Raw genomic sequence first — 27,737 nt, 5'->3', positions numbered from 1 at the left:
ATTTGTACAAAGTATTTTAAGTTATTGTACCCACAATAAAAACAAAATTTCTTAATCTGTCCAAATTAGATTACTTACTAATGGTTATTAAGGTTCAGAAAATTGCAACACAAATATTGTAAAAATACGAAATTATTGCATAAAACAAAACTAATTGAATAAAAAAAATTCAGATTCCAAAGTACTTATATACAAATATTGATGACATTTTTTTCGATATAATGCTAACAAAGTTAACATTCCTAACTTACAGCTAACCTTGAACAAAAGCAAGTCTACTCAAGTCTGCCTCAAATCTTATTTTTATTGGTGATTACTTGTACAACAAGCAGCAGTGACTAGAGTTCTGGCTCAATACCAAGAGGTTTGTAGTTCGAAGTCAGCTCTAACTCAATAAGTGACATTGGTAAGGAATTAGACATGAACTTCCTGGAAAAATTCTCATCCCCAGTGCTCTGTGATATGGCTCTGTGATAATAGGTCTTCTTGGACTACCTTAATAACTTTAAAAAAAAAAGAATTTGAATATTTCATTCTAGTTAAGAAGTTAGATGGAGTTTTTGACAAATAATTAAAGCCGAAACAATCAAACATTTGACCTTCGCATAGTTTTAGTGACTTTACACTATAATTTTTTCTTATTTTTACTTGCCCCACCCCCATAACTTATTAGAATTCCTTGGTTTATTAATTTTGAAGAAATATAAATTTTTTTTAATAAAAAGATAAATATCAATATCGCAACGCTAATAGCATGTTTGTGATTATACTAGTAATTCCAGTAAAAACTATTTATTTAAAAAAGCTGAAATGGAAGAAGCACAAAGAAAGTTGCAACAATATTGCTAGCTATTACAGCAATCAAAATAATTTGTATCCTCAATACATCATATCAATCATTCAACATCCTTTATATTTTCAGTAATTTTTTTCTTTATTTGGAAATATGTTTTAAAAATGTTAAAAATATCTTTTAAAATTTTATTACAAGCTGCTTGTAGCCTTATTGACACAAAAAATCTAACTAGAAAAACAACATATGGGAAATATAGAAATATAATTTCTATATTTCCTATATGTTGTTTTTCCAGTTAAAATTTTTGTGTCAAGAAGGCTGAAAGCAGCTTGTTATAATATTTTAAATAAATACCTATATGGTTAAATTAATATTAATATTAAAAGCAAACAAAAAAAAGTATTTTTCTGAGGGGTGTTTTGAAATATTTGACCCTGAAATAGGGTTATATAAATTAGTTAATTTCCTAGTTTCTAGAAATATTTTCGTTTAATTTTTACATTTATATATCATTTTATTAAGGAAAACATTTTTAAATGTTTTAAAAACTAGGATAATTGTGATATCTCAGGCCCTGCACAAGGTTTAATGGACTAATGATTTGATGTATAATTATCTGTCGGTTGGAAATAAATAAATGTGACACATTTGCTCCTTGCAAAGCAAAATTATTATCTGGGAGGTGTAAGTGATGTTTATCTAGGCGTATTAGTGGTGTTTATTTTTAAATTATTAGTGGTGTTTATCTGGGAGGTGTAATTATTAGTGGTGTTTATCTGGGAGGTCATATAAATGGAATGTAACCTAATTGTATTTGTTACATTCCATTTATTGTTACAGTATGTCAAAATTAAGAAACAATAGTGCAATGTGATGCAATTAAGAAACCACCTATGTTAACTAACAAATATAAATATTATTTTGAATTTTATATATCGCAGAAAACCAATTGGTTAATCATAAATTGTTATTGTGCCAAGAGATTTATCAATCCTAAAGTACTAGTCATAATGTTTAACTGATTATATATTGGAACAGGTAAAGATTAATAGCCATGGTAAAGACAACTTACCTTGGAGGCAACCCCCCTCCCCCCACCCCCCCACCCCCACCCAAAAAAAATTAAAAATTACTTGCAGGTAAAGTTATCTAACCTTGGATGGTAAGGTCATGTTTCAAATTAAATAAAATAAAAAACGAAAAAAATAGAAAAAATGAAAAAATATTTTTGGCTGTAGTGGAGCCTTGAGGAGATGAATTCAAAATAATAAAAGAAAATATTACAAGGGGTGCATTTTGAAGTTTGAGCACATTTTAGGAATGCTCCTCTAATCAAATATTTTTAATATATATTATTTATTTGAATGTATTTTTACTGAAGTTTTTAAAAAGTACATGAACCTAAGCTCTAAACTAAATTGAGTTGAGTTGAAAAAAAAAGTTTTATAATAATTAATTATTATAGGGGAGACTGGGGCTAGTTGGCTTGGTTTTTACTCTATGAGCTCTGTGGCCTTAACAGCACATTTTTTTAAAAATAATAAAGTGTAGTCTCAAAGAGTATGTATTTGGATATCTTATAAAAGTTGCATTCATTTAGAAAAACAAATTCTTGGGGCCTCAAAAATTCCCAGACCCTCAAAAAAAAAAAAAAATTGCGCAAACTTACCCATGGGGTAAGTTGGCGCAAGCTATAAAAATGATTATTAATGTACTATTAAGTGCAAAATTAATAGAAATTTTTTTACTAATAATTTTGGCAACAATTTTAAGCCAAAATTTAATATTCTTTTAGCTGGTACCCAATATTATTACGTTTAACAGCCAAAACAGTAGCCCACTTTTTATCTGAAAAAAAAACCTAAAAAAAAATTTTTTTGTTTTTTTGTAAGAATAAATTTTTTAAATATTGTTAAAAGTTAAAAAAAAAAAAATTTTTTATAAAAATATATACTTTTTTCGATAGTAAATGCTATGAGCTAACTTACCCCAAAAGTTTTTTTTTCAATAAACAGTCTATAGATCCTGAAAAACGGCAACTTTGAAAAAAAGTCTGACTGGGTCTGAAGATAAATGCAGTTTGTCAGCTTACCCCTGCTGTCAACTAGCCCCAGTCTTCCCTACTATTTAATATTAACTTTTTTTTATTGCTTTTAGCTTCTTTTTTTTAGACAATCAACAAAATAAAGACTGTAAACCATCCTATATGCAGCAAATGTCTGTTGATACTTTGATGCAGTTAAAATCTAATCAAGTAAATTGTCAAGGTTTTAATGATGCTTACCTAAAAAACAATACCGAAAAAGTAAAAGCAAAAACAACAGTCATACCACCTAACACACTTTTAAGTACAGCTGCATTGAAACTTAAAAATGCACAAATAAATGACGATATTTTTCAAGTTTTAGAACCTACAAAATCTACAAAACCTTTAGAAGTTGTTGAAACCTCTGACAATATTTTTGAAAAAATTGAAGCAACATGCCCTTTTGGGAAATCAGAAGCAAATTATTTGGCAATGAAGTCAGACCCTAAAGTTCAGTCAGCAAAGTTAGATACAAATAATCAGTCTGTGAGTTCAGTTATAAATAGTCAGGCAGTGAAATCGCAACTTCCATCAACAAAATATATTTCTGAAAATAAACATAAAAATGGTAATACGGACAATTATGCAGTAATTGAAAAGATCAAAGCCAACTCTTTTAGTAACATGGAACTCAATAATCAACCTCCTTATTCTTCACCACCAGGTTTGAGGTTTGCTTTAGTATTTGTAATAAAGCAGTAAGATTGTTATATATAATATTATTTGGTTCAATGATGTGTTAATATTAGGAAATTTTATGTATTATCTTTATATGTGTGTTATCAGTTTAATGTTCTGGTCATGGCTGATCCTATATTAGGGCAGGTAAGGCAATTTATCTAAAAGTCTAATATAAAGCCCCCATGGTAAGAGTAGGTAAGGGTTAGAGAAATTTTTGAACCAATAACAATTTCCATTGTCGTAGTATCACAACAATAGTATTCAGTTCTAATTTACAAAACAAGTTAACACCAAGAAGGGCAAGTTATTAAAAATTCAACTTATCTAATCATATTTTAACATATCATCATATTTAAATGAGAAAGAGGTATTGTGGAAACTTGTCGGACCACACAAGTAGAAACATGGGCATAAAACTGTAAAAAGTAAATTAGTTATTAGGAGAGTTTTTTTTATGGAAGCATATATATATATATTTTTTTGGTTTTTAATAAATAATGAGTTATATATAAGTCATAGATAAAGATTTTTGTAACAAATAAATGAATTTAACTTCAGAAATAATAAAATTGCATATTAAATGCAAACTACATTTCATTAAATATAATATAGTAAAAACTCGCTTTTTTTGTAAAATTTATGCATTTGGGAGTACGGGAGTATTAAGGAAAAAAATAATTCTTACGCCAACAAATACGTCACTTTTAATTACTTTTGACTTTTGTCCAACATTTGCGTGTTGTCAGAAAGTAAAAATCATTAATTTAATTACAAATTTATCATTTTTTTAAAAAAGCGCAAAAATGTAAACTTAATTGACCAGAATGTTTTAAAAAACATTCTGAATGTTTTTATAAACATTCTGAATGTTTTTAATAATATAAAAGGTTTTTATTTTTATTTTTTTTAATATGTCACTAAAACTTTTTTTAAAGAAATATTACAAACAAAATGTCATAAAAAACGACCTTTTCAATTTTTAGTTAGAAATTGTTGTTTTTTTGTATATTAAATTTAAGCTATTTATTTTTATTCGAAACCATTATTATTTCTGAAATCTCTATGAAATTCTGGTTCTTTTGAGACCCAGGTTGATATACTTTTGAAGAAAAAAAAATTCACTAATATATGGGAGCCAGCATGTAATCAAGGGTCATGGTGGGTGACCTTTTACAAAAATTAATTAAAACCAATGACTTTTTAGTTACTTTCAAACCAAAGTTCATCTGATTTTTATACAGGAAACTGAAGATACCAAAAAGTCAACATCCTTATGCAACCACACTGGGCCCCTGATTTAAGGGCCCCAAATATTAAAAACGGGTTTTTCCAATATGAAACTTATTTATAAGAAACTAGCACTAGAAGCCAAATCTCAAGAATCTTTAGTACTAAATTACTTTTCAATTAGAAACTTATTTTATTAAGAGTTTGAGGAATATTTCCTTATTTTGCGCGCGCAATTGAGTGAAACTCTATTCAAATGAAATCGAAATTCCGCTCAAAATTTCCCTTAGGAAAAGTTTTAATTTAAAAATCAATCGAATGGAAACAAAAAAAAATTTGATTAATTTGGTAACAATTTAATTTGAAAAATAATATTTTTCAAATATATTTCAAATACACCTAATAGTTCTGTTGTTTTATTGTTTCGAATTGTTAGTTTTTATTTATTTTTTAAATAAAAACTAACAATTGTTGAAATCAACAACAAACAATAGATATTTTTGGTAGAGCAGTCACCAAAAAGTATTACAAATATCCACTATAAAAGAAATTCTCAAGGAAGATGTTTCAGCAACATTTTTTTACCAACAAATAAAAAATGGTTGAAAAGAATTAAGAAATTGGCTAATATACTCTAGCTCAACAGGAAAAAGTTTTTGCTTCTGTTGTCGGTTGTTTTCATCAATAAAAATAAACTTAACTTCAAGTGGATTCATCATTATTTGATGTCCATCATTATTTGGTATATTATAATAGCGGACCAAAAGCCAAGACAGTTTCGTAAACTTTGTAGATATAATGTCATTAACCGGAGAAAATTTAGCAAGCGTTTGTATTAAGGAATTAAAAATAATAGGAATCAAGATTGCTGTTATAGCACAGTTCACTGAACGGTCTTCTTGTGATACTCAAATATTAAGTAGAAATAAAGTTTAGTCAAAATGGAGAGTATGTAATCTCAAGAGATTGGCAGACTATTGTTATTATGCAAACCATAAAAATAAAGCAAATAAGAAATATAACAATATTAAAATACCAAATAAAGAAATTGAACCAATAGACGATAATTGATCCAATTAAATGCTGTGATGATATTGATATACGTGATCTTGTTTCTGAAATTGATGATGAGTATAACCATCTAACTCAAACGGCTGAAGATAAGTTTAAAGAATCTTATTTTAATAAACTAATTGATAAAGTAAATTATTCATTGCAAGAACGATTTGAATCGTATAAATTTTTAAATCATGTTTGTGGTTTTCTTTTTGATAATAAAAAGCTAAAAACTATGAATGTAAATGAATTTGATACTAATTGTTCAAATCTGGTCAAACACTTAGGAAATGATATTGAAGAGGAGGAATTCAAAAAAAGAACTTTCTATTTTAAGATATATTTTAGAAGATATTTATACTATTATAGAGAATTTGGAATTCATTTTAGAAAAGAATTGAGAAGAATTATATCCAAATAAATGTATCGTGTATATCGAATAATTTTAACAATGCCTGTTGCTTATTATTTCCTGTGACATTGTAGAATGCAAATTATCTGCATTCTACAATGTCACAGGAAAGACCTTCTGGATTAAAAATACTGTTGATAGAAAATGCAACAGCTAAAGGGCTAGGAAAATTGATTATATTTATTTCTTTGTATAACTTTTTTTTTAGAAATAAAACCCAATAAAAATGAATTCAATAAAGTTAAAAAAAAATTTTTTAAGGGCCCCAAAAGGTTACAGCATGGCACTGTATATATATATATAAATATATATATATATATATATATATATATATATATATATATATGTATGTATATATATATATATGTATATATATATATGTATATATATATATATATATATATATATATATATATATATATATTTATATATATATATATGTATATATATATTTAATATATATTTAAAATTTGTCAAAAAATCTTGCCTACAATTTTTTTTTTAAGTTGTATGTTTACTTGGCCTGTCATTATAGTAGGCCATGAAATCAGCTTTAAAAGATCTTTTTTCTTTCCACCACAATGTCTTTTGTGATGGAAAGAAAAAAGTCTTTTTCTTTCCACCACTGTGTCTTTTGTTAATGTAGCCTAATAAATATTTAGATTTTTTGATTGCAGTTTCCAACATTTTTTGTCTTTAAAGGGTCAGTTTGACCAGTTGTTTTATGTTCCTGTAAAACAGATCATGATAAGCCAACCTGCCTCGCCTAACTATTTTTTTTTAAATATTGTTATTATTACTAGGTCATGTTTTTTTTTTTAAAGAATAAAAACAATTTGAATTTGAATTTAAATTAATTTAAATATGTTGTATTTATAAACTTTCATTTTAAATGATATTTGAAGATTTTCATTAGTTACACCTTGTAGTGAATAGTAAAACTGGTCAATCCTTGAAATTACTCTAAAAAAGGTTTTTAAGTTACTTGCAGTAGTAAATAAATAACAATAATTCTAGTAACTAGCTGTTCGGACTGGTAAAATACATTTAAAACTGATTAAGCAGATATTTGCAGATTAATAAAGATATTAAAGAACCTGATTGTGAGGTTTAAATCACAAAAGAACATTGTATAAGACCATGTGCAAATAAACTGCTTAAAAGCTGATAGGAGCCATAATACAGGTCATTATTGACTATGGTATAAAAAAGATTGGAAATATCTTAAAGAGTTTAATATAATAGTGCACAAAATCCATACTTGTCATAAGTACAACATTTAAATTAGTTTAATAACCGGCAGGATTTAACAAATTTTTATTAAAATAGAATAACACAATCATTATTTGGGGATATTACAATATTTTCTAGGGCAGTCAAAAATAGTCAAAATCGGAAAAAAGTCACTTATTGCAAAGATAATAAACTATTGCACAAATTAGAAAAAGCATGATAGTTAACAATACAATCAATTTTTGTAATGTGGCCAAAAGATAAAGTTAAGCTATTAGCTAATGATCGATATGTGACCAGTTAGATTAGCTAAACTATTAGCTAATGATCAACATGTGACCAGTTGATAAGTTTAACTAATAGCTAATGATCAACATGTAACCAGTTAGATAAGTTAAACTATTAGCTAATGATCAACATGTGACCAGTTAGATAAGTTAAACTGCTAATGCAGTTAGCTAATGATCAACATACTAAATTTAAAAATCATTAAAACCTACTAAATTAAAACCATATTTTAAGTAGATAAAGTAAACTAATGATAGGTGGTAAAACAGCTAAAGAAATAAAGTAACAAAAACAAAAAGTAGACATGTTTGTAATACATAATCTTTGCAGTTGACCATGAAAGATAACCTTGAAAACCTTATTATCTTAAGGTAATAATGGTAAAACTAATAAAATAAAAAAATAAAAAGTTGATTATTTAAATTGTAAACAAAATAAAACTTATTATTAATATGTACGATTCTTCTAAATAAAAACATTAAAGAAATCAAGTTTAATAAATTTTATTTTGATAATTATTAACTCACATGCTTTTCAGACTTTTTAAATATTTATTAATAAAAAATGAAATATATTAGAAATATTTAAAGGATTGAGTACACTGTTGGGAAAAATCAAATCAGCATAACACTTTAATTTTTATTGAAACTAATCTTGATATTGTAGATATTTATCTACTTATATATTCTAGTCTGTTGTCTGTACTAAACTTTTATGATGTTCATAACAAGTCCTGGTACTAACCTTTTATAATGGTCATAGTAAGTCTATGTACTAACCTCTTATGATGTTTATAATAGAGGTGTAACATGAGTTTATTGGAGCCGGAGGTTTAAACTAAGGCTGTCAATGCACAGTTTATAAACAACTTTCAATAAATGTTTTAGCTTAAGTTTTTAATATCAAAGCAATGTTGTCTTGAATTAAAAATCTCAAGTTTAATAGAAGGCGCAGAAAGTTTTTAAATTTGATCTTCATTATAAGTTCCAATTTGAATTATCAGAATTTGAGCAAATCAATCAAAACCAATCCAATCTATGGAAACAGAAGTTGAAGTTCTGTAACATCTTTTTTATATAAGCATTTTGCTATATAATAATTCGATTCCAATTAAGTATATTTAAAGCTTTCCTCCAATACACCTCTAGTTTCACCCCTAGTTCATAATAATTCTTTGTACTAACCTTTTATGATGTTCATGATAAGCCTTTGTTCTAGGGTCATTCAGTGTCAAATCAACCAAACAAAAAAATTTTCGGCACCATGCTATCTTGGATTTTGATGATTTTCGGAATATGAGCTTAAATTAGCGAAAGAAAACTTCACTTATTTTAGTATCTGAATCGTACGGTTTCAGAGATATCGATACTCAGTCCCAATCTCTTTTTTGACTGTTTTTTCAGCGCCATTTATTTTTTTAGCTAATTGCACAATACAATTAGCTTTAACTTCTGAAATACTTGTTCAAAAATGGTAAAAATGTTTATCTAACTATTTGTTAGGGTGAGGAACTCAAAACTGATGACTAAAACCCCCTAAAAATCAAGCTTCTAAATGAAAATCTAATTTCAAAATGATGTAACACTAATTGTATGTTTTTTGATGCCCGTACAAAAAAATGTTTATCTTGAGATGCCTAAATGGTATGATTCTGAAATTTTTTCTTAAGGTTCTATATGTAACAAACTCCATAATATAAAAAAAAGGCAAGGGTTTTATTTTTTAAATTAAATTTATTTGCATTTAAAGTCTTATAATAATAAACCAAAAAATTTAGAAATAAATTCAACAATAACAAATAAATAAACAAATTGAAATAAGTAAACTGTAATAAGAAAAATTAAAATAGAAGGCAATAAAAATTACCAATCTTTAACAGTTTTATAAAAAATTAGTTCTCTGGTTTAAAGTTTGCCCAGTTGTCTTCAAAACGTTGGTGATCAATTTCACTGATTTTGTATTGTCTTCCTGTGACAGTTGTTGGGATATTAATCGTTAACAATAGGTTTGTCAATGGAACCTAGCACACATCATCTCTAGAAGGCTAATAATATGACTTTGAAGGGTAACGTGGATGCATGAATTTAACTTGAAAGTCTTTATTTTCAACATCAATCTCCTCAACTAGTCCGATCCATGGATTCTTATCCTATATCAAACATACACACACTCCAATGCTTATATCAAACAAGTATTCTTTAATAATCCCATCAGTTTGAAAATTAAAAACAAATGAATACTCCAATTGTTCAGAAACAACTTTAGTTCCAATTTTTGTTTTACTTATTGGAATGAAATTGTGATAGCTGCTAGTGTCTGGTAACATTTTTGCAGTTGCATATCTTTGCTCTATTTCAATTTGGATTATCATGTTTGACTCCTTAGATATGTAATAAAAATTAATTCCTATGATTTCATTTTGACAAATATAAAATAGCGTTTCTTGTGCCATCTACTATAATTCATTCTCGTGTTACTTGTCATTCAATTAAGTGTCATCCTTTTTCTGTGACTGTTCCTAAGTGCTCCAAAAATGCTTATTCGTCTAGTTTTTTTCCTCGAACATCAGCTAATTGGAATTCGCTTCCTTCATCTTGCTTTCCTGACTCATATAATTTGCAATCTTTTAAGTCGTCTGTCAATCGTTATCTTGCTCTACAATCTTCATCTTTTCTTTTTCAGTAACTTCCAACTTTAATTAGTGGCTGCTTGCAGCCTTGTTGGAAGCAAAGATGTTTAAAAAAAAAAAAAAAAAAAAAAGATGCTGTAAGTATATGATTTGTTGTTGTTCGATGAAGGCTAGCAATTGAAGTTAGTTGTTTAACAGTCCCACCAATACCATCACTGGGTGATTTACCAAGAATTGTAGCAAAGAAAGACCATGTACATTTCATAGAAAAATCTTGTTCATGGTGGCATATATTTATGAAGTGTTTGCAGTTTTTGTACTGGCCAACACACCCATCTGAAAAGTAATGAACAGTTTCTATTTGATGAGAAATATTGCGTTTAATATGTTCATCTGTTAACTTCATCACATGATATACCATATCTACATCATCAGAGATAAAACATATTGGGTCACATTTGAGAACATTATTTACTTTATAGTAAACTACTGTTGGATGCAATGTTGCTTGAATTTTGATCCAGTGAAAACTTTGTACTTTGTCTTGTACTACAAACTCATAGTTTTCTGAGAAATCACAAAGGACAATGACCTCAGTACTACTTAACTCATCTTTTAATTTTCTTAAAGAAACAGCTTGACTTTTTGCAATATTAAAATGAACAGTAAGCTTTTGTAACTTATTTGTCAGAGTATTAATGAAGCTACTTGTGGTTTCTGTTAGACTTACTAGCTCAGATCGGTCTGTTGTCTTCCATTGTTTGTAATCTATGATCATTGTCTCCATCAATATCTTCTTGAGAACTCAACTCATTTTTAAGATAATTTCTTAATTTACAATCTTCTGGACACAAAGGGCAACAATGTATCATGCTATTTTTGTTAGCCCTACTACAAACAAGAATATCAATAAGTTCATATAATCCTTTGATAATTCAACTGCACTAATCATTAACTTAACATTTTGATGGTAGTGCACACATACTGTATGCGTACCAGATGCTCCTACTGTAATACAACATTTTGGACGATGTGAGCAAAAGTTAGAAAAACAAGTCTTTTTATATCTGGATGACTGGTTTTAAACTTAACATATAGTTCTTTTAGATTTGAGAGAATCAAACGCCTTTGCATGTGAGATCTTCGAGCTATACTCACAAAATCTTTTTTACCAGCCATTTTTCTGCTATTTTCATTGCAACAATTAAATTCAATAATTTTATCTACAGTCTCTTAAGATATTTCTTTTCCTTTTTTTTTTTTCTTCAGGGAATGATAAAATACCATTTTTCTGCCGGAATTTGCGTGATATCTGCACCATATAATTAGTAACACTAAATTCTCTTTCTATATCTTTGTGAGAGCAAGAAATTGTTAGACCAAGAAATTGGAACCAGTGTTAGTAGTTGAATTTTCTGATTCCGATTTGAAATTTTTTCTCTGATTTTTCCTATAAGTATATTCACGTCATTTGCTTTATTTTTAACTTCCTTAGATAATTTATTAAAGGAATCTACTTGGCTTAACTGATCAAGATCTATATTTAAAGTCCTTACAATACCTAACTTTACTGTTTTTTGAACATGTAATAATTTCTTTTTACCAACTCTTGAGTGTCTATTCACAGCTTGCATTTTAAGAGGACTTATGTTCATAACCGTCAAAGAAGAATTAAGATTTTCTTTTAACAATTCGTTTATAGTTAGTTCATTATCTTTATCTTCATAAATCTGGCTGCAAGTTGGTTCTCCTGATCCATTATCCTTAAATGACATCAATTTAATCTTACATTTGGGACATATCTTTTCTCCAGGAATAACATTAATACCAATATTTTTGAATTTTCCAGCAAGTTGGATATTAATTTCTTTACATCCTCCTAAAAACATTATAATTACTGCTTCAGTGAGAGTTTTATAAAAAAAAAATCTTATATATAATTACAATTTATAATATAATACAATTTATAATATAATACAATTTATAATATAATACTTATATATAATTACAATTAAATTACAAGCTTTAAAAAAGTTTTATGGCAAAGTAGTAATATCTTTCGTTCTTTTTCCATTGTGTAAATGAAATGGATCACAGCAAGTTATGTGGATTGTTGAGTAACGTTTTAAGTAAACATATTCATGGTGTAGGCAAACTGTTGTATTTTCATTAATTTCTAGACCAGAACGACTAATTATCAAGTCTTTATCAAAATCATTAAGACTTGAAACTTTTTTGATATCATTGGATTTTACATGTTTGTTAGTGACAAACTTCTTTCTTTATTAATCCAATTGAACATCTCTTTTTATCATTCATATTGTATTGTATCACTATTTTTTAGTTCTGAAAGAAATAATTTTAAAATAATTTTTATTTTAAGATTCTTAAATAGAAAATCCTTCAGCTATAAAACATAAAGATTGTATAAAATAAAGATCTTTTTTGTGAAATGCAAACAAGTATATGTTAGAACTCTACCTGAGATACTGAGATTCTACCAATTTTTTTTAAATGCAAAAAATAAGTGCATATAATTTAATATTTTTTCATTATTAAATTAACAATTTTTTCTTATTTTTTTATTATAAAACTTTAAATGCAAATAAATCTTATTTAAAAAAGAAAACCCTTTTTTTGTATTATAGAGGTTGTTAAATACAGAACATAAGAAAAATTTCAGAATCATATCTTTTAAGCATCTCCAGATAAACGTTTTTTTGTACGAAGCATCAAAAAACTTAAAAAAAGTGTTACACCATTTTGAAACTAGATTTTCATTTAGAAACTTCATTTTTTGGGGGTTTTAACCATCAGTTTTGAGTTTCTTGCCCTAAAAAATAGTTAGGTACAAATTTTCACAACTATTGAACAAGTATTTCATAAGTTAAAGCTAATAGTGTTGTGCAATTGGCTTAAAAAATAAATGGCGCTGATAAAAACAGTCAAAAAAGAGATTGGGACTGAGTATCAATATCTCTGAAACCGTAAGGTGTCAGACACTAAAATTTGGAGTGAAGTCTTCTTTAATTTAAGCTTGTATTCCTTTAAATTAATTTAAGCTTGTATTGTAAAATCACCAAAATCTGAGATGGTATGATGCTGAGCATAAATTGAATTGTGCTCAGCACCATACCATCTTCTCTCTGTGTTTATTAGAGGAATGACCCTCTAATAAACACAGAGAGAAGAAAAAATATTTATCTAAAGAAAAAAGATATCTGTACTTTAAGAGTTATGAAAAGGAACTGTAAAAGTTAGGTACAGTAAGACTCATTAGAATCATGATTAAACTTAACTAAAAATGGAAATTAATACTTAATTTATTGTTTAAAAAAAATGAATCATCAGCAGTGTCAAAAGCTGAATTTATTCTTTTTGAAAATACAGGTCTATGTACAATAAATTTACAGAAGTTTTTTGACACATTATGACCAAAGTCCACATATATGGATGTTGAAAGAGTATTTATAGTGTGTGTTCAATTCTAAACAAAAATAAGATCAGACTTTTTGTTTGTGTTTTTGGAATAATGTTATAAAAAAAAAGTTATTAGGACTTAAATTATTAACTATAATTATGCTTATTTAAACAAATTTAAATTTTTTTTTTAAGTTTAAAAAACACTAAAACACCGTTGACTCGTATATAATAAAATTCAGTTTTTAGCTGAAATTGAAATAGGCCAAATTTTCAAAGCTAAAATTGAAATTTTGACTATGAAGCTGTCAAAACCAAAAAAAATTTTAAAAAAGGCATAAAAATATTTTTAGTTTTTTTTTTATAAGAGTTTATCAAAACTTAGAGTTAATCATTGAAAAATTTTCAGTTATATAATTTAAGGGTCCATTAAATTGCTTTTCTCAGTTCTTCCAAAATTTAAAGCATGGTGGTGATACTTGTGAATCAAGAAACTCATTAAGTAATTGCGTTAACCTGTTACCAGCTCCAACATTTTGGTTATGATTCATCGTTAAATAAAGAAAATATTTATGTCGTTAACTGAGAAAAATCTTTAAATTCTTTAACTATTGATTCGATTGTGACAACATTTGTTGTTAATGTACTTATGGAGCTAAATCTCATGGAGCTAATTCCTTTCAAAATTGTTTTTGCCTGTTTAAGTGCTTCTGGAGACCTGAAAAGTATTTCTTGTACTGTGGATATAGTAGAGTGGTATAAGAGAAATGAATCAGTCAATTCCATTTCAGTAAATCTGCCTTTCATTTCCAACTTAATTAATTTTAATGATTCTCCATTATTGAGTGTGATATCAAAGGAAGCCAAAATTGTTGTGAGAATAGCATTGATTCTTGCATTAGTTATTGATAATATTTTTGTTGCTTCTTCAAACACAGCTAAAACTTTTACGGAACCTTTTACGGAACTTTTATGGAAAACTCAACTCCTTAGAAGAAATCTTACCATTATGTATTTTGTTTCAACTTTATATATATACATATTGTTTCAACATCATTTCTCAGTCCAAATCTGTCATAGTTTTCTATTTTGTAGTTGCTGTGTAAAAGAAATTTGAATGAAATGTATATATATTTTTTACACATCTTTGATTGCTGGTTCACGGAAAAGAATTTTTTTTATAGCTAGTTCTAAACCTTGTTGGTTCAGACATTCAGCAGGTTCAAAAATTCAGTCTGGTTTCTTGACTGTAGCTTTTACATTTGCTGCATTGTCACTGAAACGAATTTTGCCTTTTAAATAAATATTCCAGTCATCTGAATAAGATTAAATTATTTTGAAGAAATTTCTCTCTTTTCCAATTCTGATTTGGGTAGCAAATCATTATTTCCATGTAGCTGTGGTGGAATGCTGACCATACATCCAATTTTAAAGATGTATTAGTTGGATTCTCTGACTGCAGTTGAATTTTCAGCTTTTCCTTGATTTTATCAAAGATTATATCTGAAATATCTTATTTATATTTTTTTAAATTTGGTGTAATGATAATGTATGGTGTCTATGGAATCCTAGATCATTTACTATTATTAATTTGTATAATATTTCTATTAAGTTTGGAAGACAAATTTGTTTATGATCATGAACAAATTTGTTTATAATGAATCTGTTCTCTTGTGTTAACAGCTGTTTTTTAAAGTTCTAAATCAGCAGCTTTTTAGAAACCCTAATGTAATGTGTGTGTATACACCATGGCCTTCTAGAAATACAGGCCTTGACATAGCGCCAAAATTTTTATTGACTGGAGGCCGAGCGAAGCGCTTATAAGTAAAGTGGATGCGAACAAGGAGAGTAAAAAACTATAATAATAACAATATATAAGAGCTGTCTTAAAAGTTAAACTACAATAAAGTTAAATAACTATAATATACTTCTTATATAATATAATAACATTTATATAAAAAATCATTTTCATGACCTTTTGCCTGGACTCCTTGGAGCATCTTGGAGATTTTATTATTGATAGATTTTTTAGAAAAAAATTTGCTAAAGTGCGGCAATGTCAGTCATAAATACCAAATTGAAACTTGTTTGATACAGATAAGAATTGCTTCATCAAAAATGTTCAACAAAATTCATCTGATAACTGCTCAAATAAAACCAAACAAAATATGCACCATTGAACAATATTGTCAAAGGGAATAACAAGACCTCCTTTATTCAAGTTATCAATGTAGGCACCACATTTTTTATAATAAAATTGTGTATCAGTATAATCATAGCCATTTTTTCTTTGAACATAACCAGCAATATATAATTGAAAGTAATGATTCTGCTTGAACTTTATCCTCGAGTTCTGGTAAGTTATCAAAAATTTCGCACTCCTGCTCGTTTAAACTTATAAAACAGTTTTTACAGTAATGACCATTGGTACAATTATCAAAACTATCCATTTCTAACTGTAAAAAAAAATTTTGCATGTTGGATTCTAACTTTTTCTATGACAGATAATGAGAGCAGTAATAAAATAGGTTCCCCCAGAACCCTGGCGAAACTTGCTAAAAGTTTTTTCTAATGGATCAGTTGTGAACCACCCCAGGATAACATAATCATTTCCACAATCCAAAAGATATCTTGCAATGTTGACTAACCCCCTACACACATGAAAAATACATTCAGAGGTATCTTTTGTAAGCTGCTTAATTTGTTTTGCGTCTGATTTTTTCATTTTTTCAACCATATCTGCCACATCTAACAAGAATAGCAGGTTTTTGTCTGTGTGTGATCTTACAACTGCACGGAACTCATCTTTATAACGAATATCTGCTCCAACACCTTTCACGTTACAAATTTTCCAAAACTTCACAAATATAGAAATAAATTTGATGGTGCCAATTATTTCATCTTTTTTAATGGGTGGATGATTTTTAAGTGCAGCAACTGTTTCATCACAGAAAACTCGAAAACAAGTGTCAACCTTCTGTTGCTCAATTGGTCTTGGAGAGATGGAAATTTCATTTAATTTGCTAAGTTTCAAAAGATTAGCAGATTCCAACTCATAAAGATTTACTAAATCACTCCATTTTGCTATATGTTTGTTACCTTTAAACTCAAAAATTAATTCTCTGCTTTTTTCAGTTAACCAATTAATACGAACACGCTTCATGACATGAACATAATCAAACAACAAAAATGTGTTTTCATTATCTCTGCACCAAGGTTTTTTTTCAATTTTATTCATCATTTTAAACAACTTTTGATTTACTCTATTTCCATAAAGAAAATCAGAATCTAAGTGACTAATTGGAATCATTTTTATTAAAAACTCTGGTCCACCAAATAAATATTTTACCATTATAGCCAACATTGTTTTGGCAAGAACACCGGGTTGATCAGCAGAATTTCCAAATAATACACCACTATGATAAGTTAATGTGGATTTAATATAAACTTCATCAACCAGCAATATACATTTACATTTTGTATTTTCAATACTCATCATAGTATTTTTCAAAAATTCCAGACTATCTTGTGATCCGATTTTTGAAGTGATTCTTGTCAAAGTTCTAATACTGGGCAATTTATAATCATTAGAAATTTGGCTGTACAGAGACCTAGATTTAGCAAAATATTCAAATGCTTGAGTAATGATATCAGGAGAGTAAGTAAATTCACCAACTTTCTTTTGAGACATACATTCCATATGTTCAAGTAATACATTTTTTTTTATTGCAAACATCTTTATTTTTTAAGTAACGTATGATTTCATCATAAACTGACCAATACTTACAACATGATGATGTTGACATTAAAATGGGAATACTGCAAGATGACCTAAGATGAAATCAAGTTAATGGTAAATCCCTATTAATGATAACTAAAAACTTTGGAATACCACATACAAATTCTTTTGACTGAATGTAAACATTATCATTATTGTCATTTGTTGTATACAATAAGATCGTTATTATGCAAGAGTTTCTCTTTTATGCTATCAAATCGAAAAAAATCATGTTCTCTAAAGCTATCTAGTTCATTTGATGTTGTATTTCTTACACTGGATGATGACAATTTTGTTGTTCTGGGTTTAGAAAAAGGTAAACTAAGACAGCTAGTTGCTATGTTGGAAAAGACAGTTGGTGGCTCTGTAGGACGTTTTTTTCCATGATAAAATATAAATGATTTGCAATCTACAGGCCAATGAAGTCGGCACACTACTGAGTATTTATTTACAATCAGATTTTTTCTTGGGATAGCTTTTATCCACTTTTTTTTAAAAACCCGAAGAAAAGACTCCTGTTTGCTACATCTCATATTGAGTGGAATGTGCAAAAATGGCGAATTGTCCTGTTCAGTGATGAATTGAAGTTCAACATCATTGGGAGCGATGGCATTTGCCGTGTACGTCAACCGGCCGGAAAACGCCTCAATTTACGTTACTGCCATAAGACCGTGAAGCATGGTGGAGGCAATGTAATGGTCTGGGGGTGTTTTTCTGCTAACGGTCTAGGTCCAATACATCGAAACGATGGAGTAATGGACCGTTTCATGTATAAAAATCTCCTGAAAGATGTTATGTTACCTCATGCTGAATGGAATATGCCAATAAAATGGGTTTTTCAGCAAGACAATGATCCGAAACACACTGCAAAAGTAGTCAAGCAGCGGTTTCAAGACAACCACCTATCGGTGATGGATTGGCCGCCTCAATCTCCGGATCTCAACCCTATTGAGAACCTGTGGGAGTTCGTCAACCGCAGAATTAATCGTGAAGGTGTTCGTAATAAGGATCAACTGTTTGAACAAATCGAAAAGGCCTGGGCAACGATTTCACAAAGTTTCATTGATCACCTGATCGAATCTATGCCTCGAAGATGCAAGGCTGTGATTGGCAACAAAGGATTCGCCACGAAATATTGATAGCGAAATACAGCTTGATCAACATTTTGTCGAGTTGCACTTGTTTTGTCCAGAAGGAAATCAACTTTTTTTAATACTTTTGATTAGTTTATTAATTTTTGTGTACAAATAATGAACTTTGTGATGAATAAAACTTGAAGAACTTTGTCTTTAAACAGTTACATAGTTATTTCTCTAAATTGAAAAAATGCAGCACTTTTATATAAAGAAACTAAATTAGCATTATTTGGTTGCACTCGTTTTGTCTGATACTGTATATATATATATATATATATATATATATATATATATATATATATATATATATATATATATATATATATATATATATATATATATATATATACACACACACACGCATTTTAATAAGACAAAAAATGTTATCAGCCAAAAACTTTGTACAAATTTTTAAACTCAACTTTATGATAAGTCTTACAGCTATTTATACAAATAGAAAAAAATAAAAAATAAGAATAATAAAACATCCAATATAAAAAAATAGGTACTTTAAATAAATTAACCAATAATAAATTATTCACAATCTTTGTTTCCTTGTTTTTAATAACATTTTTTATTGATCTGAAACATCATAATGGAAAAATGAGGATGTATAACATAGTATATATTATAAGGTGAATAAAAGATTTATTTTTTAAAATAAAATTATAAGAAATGGAAAATAAGAAAGAAAATCTTTGACTTCATTTTTTATTTATCACTCTCTTATTTTGATTTTATAATAATTGTTATGCAATAGTTTATATGCTAAAAAATGTTGCATTGATTTTCATATTTAGGTGGCGTAATTGTACCCTATGCTATAGTTGACATTGAAAGAAATCATATTGAGCAACCTCAGAAAACCTTATCAAATACTTGCAAGCTTACAGGTGGTTCTGTTCCACCTTTACCTGAAAGAACACCAGAATCATTTATCATTGTTGCTCCTACAAATGAAAAATGTATTTTAATGTTTTATTGTATTTTTAAATGTGTTTTTTTTTTAAGATTAATTTAATAACAAAAGATTTTTTGAAAAATAAATAAAAATAAAAATAATTTTTAAAAATTTTAAGAACTTAAAAGTATTATTATTTAAAGACTATTGTTATTTTTATTTAACTAGACAAATAATTTTAGCATGTTATCTGATTGATATCTTATTTTGTCTTATCATATAAAGTTTTTCTACTAGCATTTTTGAAAGCAATATTATTTTCATGTAGTCAAATGCTTACAATGAAACATAACTTTCATCTTTAGCAGCATCAGATATCTTATGCTTCAAAGCTAAAAAGAACTTTTTGCTATTTCTTTTGTGAACTGCAAGTTCAGCTTCAGCAGCTCTCATGTGCAACACACATTTGTTTGTGACCATTAGATTTTGTAGTTTAAATTATTGCAGAAAAAGATTAATAACTATAAGTTTGTGGTGTAGTCACACAGAACATTTTCCGTATAAGCTTTATATTGAGCTCGGCTAACAAATAATGTGGTTTTTTTTTTCACTGTAATGTGAACGTTTCAAAGGAAATGATTTCATATGCTCAGCATATTGAACATCTTGTGATAAGGAATTGCTAATACCTTTTCCTTACTTATCTTCTAAGATTTTTTTTGTGCACATAAGTTTTCTAATTTTTCTCACCCTTTTCTTGCTTATTTAAAAATTCAGCGTCATAACATATATTTTTGTTCAGCATGATCCAGTCAATGATGATAAGATCTAAGTAAAGATGCAGTCTTTAGACCACTGTTGTCTACATTTCCTCTTGGTCACTTTACCTGGATGTTGACTTCATCAATCAACCCTTGTATATACAGATCCTATTTATTTGAATTAATCTTGTAAAACTTGGGGAAAATGTCAAAGTAGTTTTCTTCCCTCATTGGTTGTAGACATTTCTTGAATCAGCTAAAAAAGACCTAAGACCTAAAGACCTGAACCTAAGTAAAAATAGTCTTCAAAATCTTACAAATCCTAGTCTTATCTCTATAATCTTCAAAACATGCCGTCAAACAAACATATTATGCCTTCCAAATAAAAAATAATTTTTAACTTTTGATCTCAGGAACACATTTAATTTGACATACACAATCAAAAATCTACATTACAAATTGCAATTGTAGATTAAGTTGCAATAAATACAAATTCAAACTCACCTCTAAAATATAGGCCCTTAAGTCTTTGATTTTATTCCTATTATAATCACTATCATTTCGATCTTTTCACTTTTGCGAACTTCCATTATTAACTTGTCCATTACAAACAGTTCAAAACTTTAATACACTAAAAAATGATAGTTCATTAGTCAAATAAAATAAAGAATGTGTGTTACAAACAGAAGCCTCAGCAAATGTCTTAAGTAAGAGTAAATTTTCTAGCTGACTCATCACCTTTTAACAAAAACAAATTATTGTCTTACATCCCTTTAACAAAAGCTGATGATTGCTTAAATGGATGTATTTAGGTTTATTGTGTTGTTATGGATAAAGTTAGAAGCTCCCATTTAACACAAACCATTGCATCTATCTTCAAGTAATATAAAATCATATCAAACTCATTTTGATAAAAATATTGACTTATGTCCTAATATATATGTATATGTGTATATATATAAAGAAATATATATATTTATATATATATATATCAGCCCTTGGAATTAGTGTCAGCATTCGGCAATGCTGACTAACTGCTGAGCAAAAAATGTTTGAGGCTTGCAAAAATTTTTTTCTAATTCCAAGGGCTTATATATATTATATAATATATATATTTATATTATATAAAATATATTTTGAATAAATATATATATTTTAGCTGAAGTCCATTACCGACAAAATAGCTGTAGAGATAGGCGCAAAAATTTACCTAATATTTCTAATGCATTAAATGATCCATATGTTTTGCCACAAGACCTTTTAGGTAAGTTTTTAATTTTTTAAGTACAACCTATTATTAAATATTAAATAAATGTGATATTCTTACTAAAACATACCATAGTTTTTTAATAAAGATAATGTTAAAAACTTCAATATACACAATTTAAACTAGTTATTATAAAAAAATGTATATATATATACATATATATATATATATATATATATATATATATATATATATATATATATATACATATATATATATATATATATATATATATATATATATATATATATATATATATACATATATATATATATATATATATATATATATATATATATATATATATATATATACACATACATATATATATATATATATATATATATATATATATATAGATATATATATATATAGATATATATTTATATATATATATATGTATATATATATATGTATATATATAGATATATATATATATAGATATATATATATATATATATATATATATATATATATATATATATATATATATATATATATATATATATATATATATATATATATGCACACCTTTGTCCAATTTAAGTTTTAATTGCTCGTTTAGGCTACTAAAATTTATGATTCATATTAAAAGTCTGTTGGCATAATCATTAATAAATAAAACTTGACTTAAACATTAAATTAAGATACTTTACATAGCTTTAGTAGATGCATCAAACGGTGATGGGTGAGTTTCAAAGTCCCTTTGTCAAAAAAGACCTTTAAGTTTGGTTTAATCAACATTAAGAAGCTTTTAAGACTCCTCATATAAATTCATCTCATATATCCTCATATAAAAATGTTAGTTGTTTTCTTTTTTTACTTGAACCTCAATTTTTTTCAATGAAGCTTCCTTTTTATAAGTTTTAACATTAAAGATAATAATCAAGTATATTGAATTAGACTTCACATAAAGCAATTGTTATTCTTTTTTATGTTCATGAATTTCTTTTATGTAGAAATCTTGTGACATTTGTAATTTAAAATTAATCAAATAAGCTATGTAAAAATGAATTTTAATTAAACTTTTTAATTAAATGTTTAAACATAAAGTGGTGCACATCATGTTTGAAAATATACCTTTGACAAAAAAAATTAAATTTATTTTAATAAAATCTATATAATAAAGTTTAGACAAAAAAATAGTATAAAAAAACATAACTATAAATACAAATATCTCCAAAATAAAATTTATGTTAAATTTTTTGAGTAATGTTTTTAAGTTTTGTATGTAGTTGAATTTTTTTTAATGTTTTTTATATTTTGTACTATAATCGTGTTTATCATTCAGATAATGTTTATAACCAACAAAACAAAGATAAATCTAAACAGGATTATTCAAAAGTGACAGATGATCCATATGTTTCACCACAAGACATATCAGGTAAGTTGTTTAATAACTGGTTGCTGTTATGTTAAAAATATCAATTTGTAGTTTTTCATTCTACTGACTATTCTTAGTTTATTTCTTTATTAACAACAATTTATTTATTCTTAATTTAATTACTCATCTTTATTAAAGTACTATATCATGTTGATTTTTGCTAAAAGAAAATTTTAAACAACACTAATTAACCCCCTTTCCAAAATTTTACTTGGCATTCAGTTAGTAACACAAGAAAACAATATTAATGATTACTTCAATAGCTTTTAGTAATCGATGCTAAGTATAATTTACTTTCAAATAACTCTTTTATTTTAAAAAGATTAACTGGTTACTTGTTTTATTTATTATATTAAGGTAATTTTTATTTCAGTTAAAAAATACTTAATAAGTATTTTAAAATTGAAATAGAAATTACCTTTTAAACTTGTTTTATTTAACATTGACTTCTTTTTATTTGTAGTTTTTTTTATAAGCCTAAGCAATTAGTTTATGATTTAAAAACATCTGACAGGTTCAACTATTAAACATCTGTCAGAGGTTCAACTATTAAACATCTGTCAGAGGTTTAACTATTAAACATCTGTCAGAGGTTCAACTATTAAACATCTGACAGAGGTTCAACTATTAAACATCTGTCAGAGGTTCAACTATTAAACATCTGTCAGAGGTTCAACTATTAAACATCTGTCAGAGGTTCAACTATTAAACATCTGACAGAGGTTTAACTATTAAACATCTGTCAGAGGTTCAACTATTAAACATCTGACAGAGGTTCAACTATTAAACATCTGTCAGAGGTTCAACTATTAAACATCTGTCAGAGGTTCAACTATTAAACATCTGACAGAGGTTCAACTATTAAACATCTGACAGAGGTTTAACTATTAAACATCTGTCAGAGGTTCAACTATTAAACATCTGACAGAGGTTCAACTATTAAACATCTGACAGAGGTTCAACTATTAAACATCTGTCAGAGGTTCAACTATTAAACATCTGTCAGAGGTTCAACTATTAAACATCTGTCAGAGGTTCAACTATTAAACATCTGACAGAGGTTCAACTATTAAACATCTGACAGAGGTTCAACTATTAAACATCTGTCAGAGGTTCAACTATTAAACATCTGACAGAGGTTCAACTATTAAACATCTGACAGAGGTTCAACTATTAAACATCTGTCAGAGGTTCAACTATTAAACATCTGTCAGAGGTTCAACTATTAAACATCTGTCAGAGGTTCAACTATTAAACATCTGACAGAGGTTTAACTATTAAACATCTGTCAGAGGTTCAACTATTAAACATCTGACAGAGGTTCAACTATTAAACATCTGACAGAGGTTCAACTATTAAACATCTGTCAGAGGTTCAACTATTAAACATCTGACAGAGGTTTAACTATTAAACATCTGTCAGAGGTTCAACTATTAAACATCTGTCAGAGGTTCAACTATTAAACATCTGACAGAGGTTCAACTATTAAACATCTGACAGAGGTTCAACTATTAAACATCTGTCAGAGGTTCAACTATTAAACATCTGTCAGAGGTTCAACTATTAAACATCTGTCAGAGGTTCAACTATTAAACATCTGACAGAGGTTCAACTATTAAACATCTGACAGAGGTTCAACTATTAAACATCTGTCAGAGGTTCAACTATTAAACATCTGACAGAGGTTCAACTATTAAACATCTGACAGAGGTTCAACTATTAAACATCTGTCAGAGGTTCAACTATTAAACATCTGTCAGAGGTTCAACTATTAAACATCTGACAGAGGTTTAACTATTAAACATCTGTCAGAGGTTCAACTATTAAACATCTGTCAGAGGTTCAACTATTAAACATCTGTCAGAGGTTCAACTATTAAACATCTGTCAGAGGTTCAACTATTAAACATCTGTCAGAGGTTCAACTATTAAACATCTGACAGAGGTTCAACTATTAAACATCTGTCAGAGGTTCAACTATTAAACATCTGACAGAGGTTCAACTATTAAACATCTGTCAGAGGTTCAACTATTAAACATCTGACAGAGGTTCAACTATTAAACATCTGTCAGAGGTTCAACTATTAAACATCTGTCAGAGGTTCAACTATTAAACATCTGACAGAGGTTCAACTATTAAACATCTGTCAGAGGTTCAACTATTAAACATCTGACAGAGGTTCAACTATTAAACATCTGTCAGAGGTTCAACTATTAAACATCTGTCAGAGGTTTAACTATTAAACATCTGTCAGAGGTTCAACTATTAAAATTATTTCTCAAAATAATTAGTAGTGTTTGTAGCTTAGCATGCCATTGCTAAAAAAATAAATAATTTTAACATAATATTTTTTTAATCTTAAAAAGCATTTTTTATTTACAGTAACGGTTGTGAATTAATAAACTAAATATTACTTTCATTTTGTATTTAAAGTAAAGTTTGCTGTATGTACAGTTAAAACTTTGTTTAACTTGAACAAGTATGCATGTTGCCTTTTAAATATTTATTCAACAAACAAACAGTATGCATAAATGCATTGCTAAATTTAACCTAATCTAACCATTTCTCAATTAATCATACCTTAGCTGTCATATGATAACCTAAAATTTTAATTGAGGTTCAACATTGACTCTAGCCCAATAAATGACATTGGTAAGGAAGGAGGCATGAACGCAGTGCTCTGTGATAAGACTGTTAGAACTTCTAAGAGTACCCTAATAAAAACAAAACAAAAAATTTTTTATTTACACATTTAACTTGTAATAAATATTACCTTGACAAACAGTCTTAGAAATTTTTTTATTGCCAATTTGTCAAAAAGTTTAAAGAATAAAAAGTTGTTATTATGAGACTCGCGCCCCTTCTTCATCTAATAGCCTGGCGTAGATGTATTTATGATACATTGTTTCCAGTTTAGGATGTTGAATGCTGGATCTTCTTGACTAGTTCCATGGGTTTTGCTTGTGTCTCTGTTTTTATGACTAGTCAACTCATTCGGTTCTAAGGCCGGTTGGTTGTCAGGTTTCCCGATTTCTGTGGTAGCTCCCATAGAGGCTGATCCCATCAACAGCTGTAAAACATTAAAGTACTAACAGTGCCACGTTGCCCATGGATAGTGTCCCTGTTCATACACTTGGTGTGCATTGTTGTTCATACAATTTGCAATCTTTTAAGTTGTCTGTTAATCGTTATCTTGCTTTATAAATTTAAACTTTTCTTTTCCAGTAACTTCCAATTCTAATAGTAATTACTTGCAGACTTATTGGAAGCGAAGATGTTAAAAAAATTTTGTTTTTTAAATCTTATTATACAAATTCTATTCTGAATATAATAGCTATAATAAGTCTTTGCAATCCCTTGGTTCCAATCCCTTTTCAATCGAGGTATTAGTGTGAGTGTCATTAGGTCCTTTTTTTATCAACATTGGTAGGGAGTCTGAAAGAGTTTTGTTGCTTTAAGCAACTGTTTAGAAGTTAATTGGTCTACTGCGTTTCCGTTGTTTACTATACTAAATTTCTCCACCTTTATTTTAAGCAAAATTAATGCCACTAAATGCTGCGCTTCAGCATATTTTAGAATTTAGACTGTTGAAATCTATGAAACCTTAATGTGTCATTTCTGTTTTGGTGAGCATAACACTATTATTTCTTGAATTTGTCTTTGCATATGTGGAATGTATCCAGATGGAAGATACACGTCCTTTTGATTGAACTTGCCCTCTGCTATGGAGTGCATGGTGTCACATTCATTTTTTGAATGTCCAAGCTCGAAGAAATTTTGGCGAATACATTGATTATTTCTTGTCATTCCAACTGTGCATAGCAAATCAGTACAGATTATCTGGTTATGATTCTGTCCTCCACAAGAGTCTGAATATAAAATTAAATTCTCCTTGTTGCTGTTATCTTAACTAGTTAACCATTTACGTAAGCATAATCTGTCATTTATGCCTAGCCTTTTTCATGCTTAGCCCAAGTAAAACAGTGTCCACTCTAATCATGTGGTAGTGGTGTTAGTGGTAGAGTGTTTACTTCTTAGTTGAGAAGTTCCAAGTTTGATCTCCACCACGTCCTTGGTAGTACCGCTGTCAACAATTTTCTCTGCAAAGCAGCTTTGTTCATCAAGGTTTGTTTGCCTAGGAAAGTTGAATACAGCAGTGTAGTTTTTTGGTGTAGCAATTTTGTCTCTCTCTTTGAATTTCTAGCATTTTGTTTTTGTCTTTTATGTAGTTCTCATTGCTGAGTCCTTTCTTCTGTTAACATTAGATCGCATTCCAGCATTTTATTTTCCTAGCACATATCACATAGGTCTTTACTTACGAACGTGAAACTTTAGCCTATACTATTTAATGAAACATTTCCTATAGGTATTTTCTTTTAGAGGTAAGCTTTCATCTTCGTTAAACCCTTCCACATATACAGCCTGGAAAATAACGGTCAGTAAATAGTCAACAACCACCCAAAATGACTAAAGTTGCTATTTTGACCTATCAAAATGAGTTCTTGCCAGTCATGGTTGACTGGTTGAAAAAAATTAGAGTTCTGAAAAATGTTTGAAATATTCAGGATGTAATTTGGAAAAACCATATACTAAAATTTCATAAATTCATTTAAATTTTGAAAAAGCCTTTAAAATAGTTTTATTATTTACAATATGCTTTGCTGGTGAATATTGTTTGTGAT

General features: G+C 28.0%; 1 protein-coding gene across 2 annotated transcripts in view; it reads left to right on the top strand.

Annotated features, from left to right (window-relative positions):
* Positions 1–27,737, top strand: part of LOC101241405 (tyrosine-protein phosphatase non-receptor type 22) — a 72,540-nt gene that overhangs the window by 40,311 nt on the left and 4,492 nt on the right. Inside the window, exons 13-16 of one of the 2 annotated variants that reach the window (XM_065818470.1) lie at positions 2,968–3,546; positions 19,543–19,707; positions 21,564–21,668; positions 22,963–23,055. In XM_065818470.1, coding sequence (XP_065674542.1) covers positions 2,968–3,546; positions 19,543–19,707; positions 21,564–21,668; positions 22,963–23,055 — 942 coding nt within the window. The remainder of the gene's footprint in view (positions 1–2,967; positions 3,547–19,542; positions 19,708–21,563; positions 21,669–22,962; positions 23,056–27,737) is intronic. The other variant, XM_065818471.1, reaches the window with a different exon arrangement.

The sequence above is a fragment of the Hydra vulgaris genome, chromosome 14, assembly GCF_038396675.1.
Source record: "Hydra vulgaris chromosome 14, alternate assembly HydraT2T_AEP".
Classification (NCBI taxonomy): domain Eukaryota; kingdom Metazoa; phylum Cnidaria; class Hydrozoa; order Anthoathecata; family Hydridae; genus Hydra; species Hydra vulgaris.
This window is presented reverse-complemented; position numbering and strand designations above follow the sequence as displayed.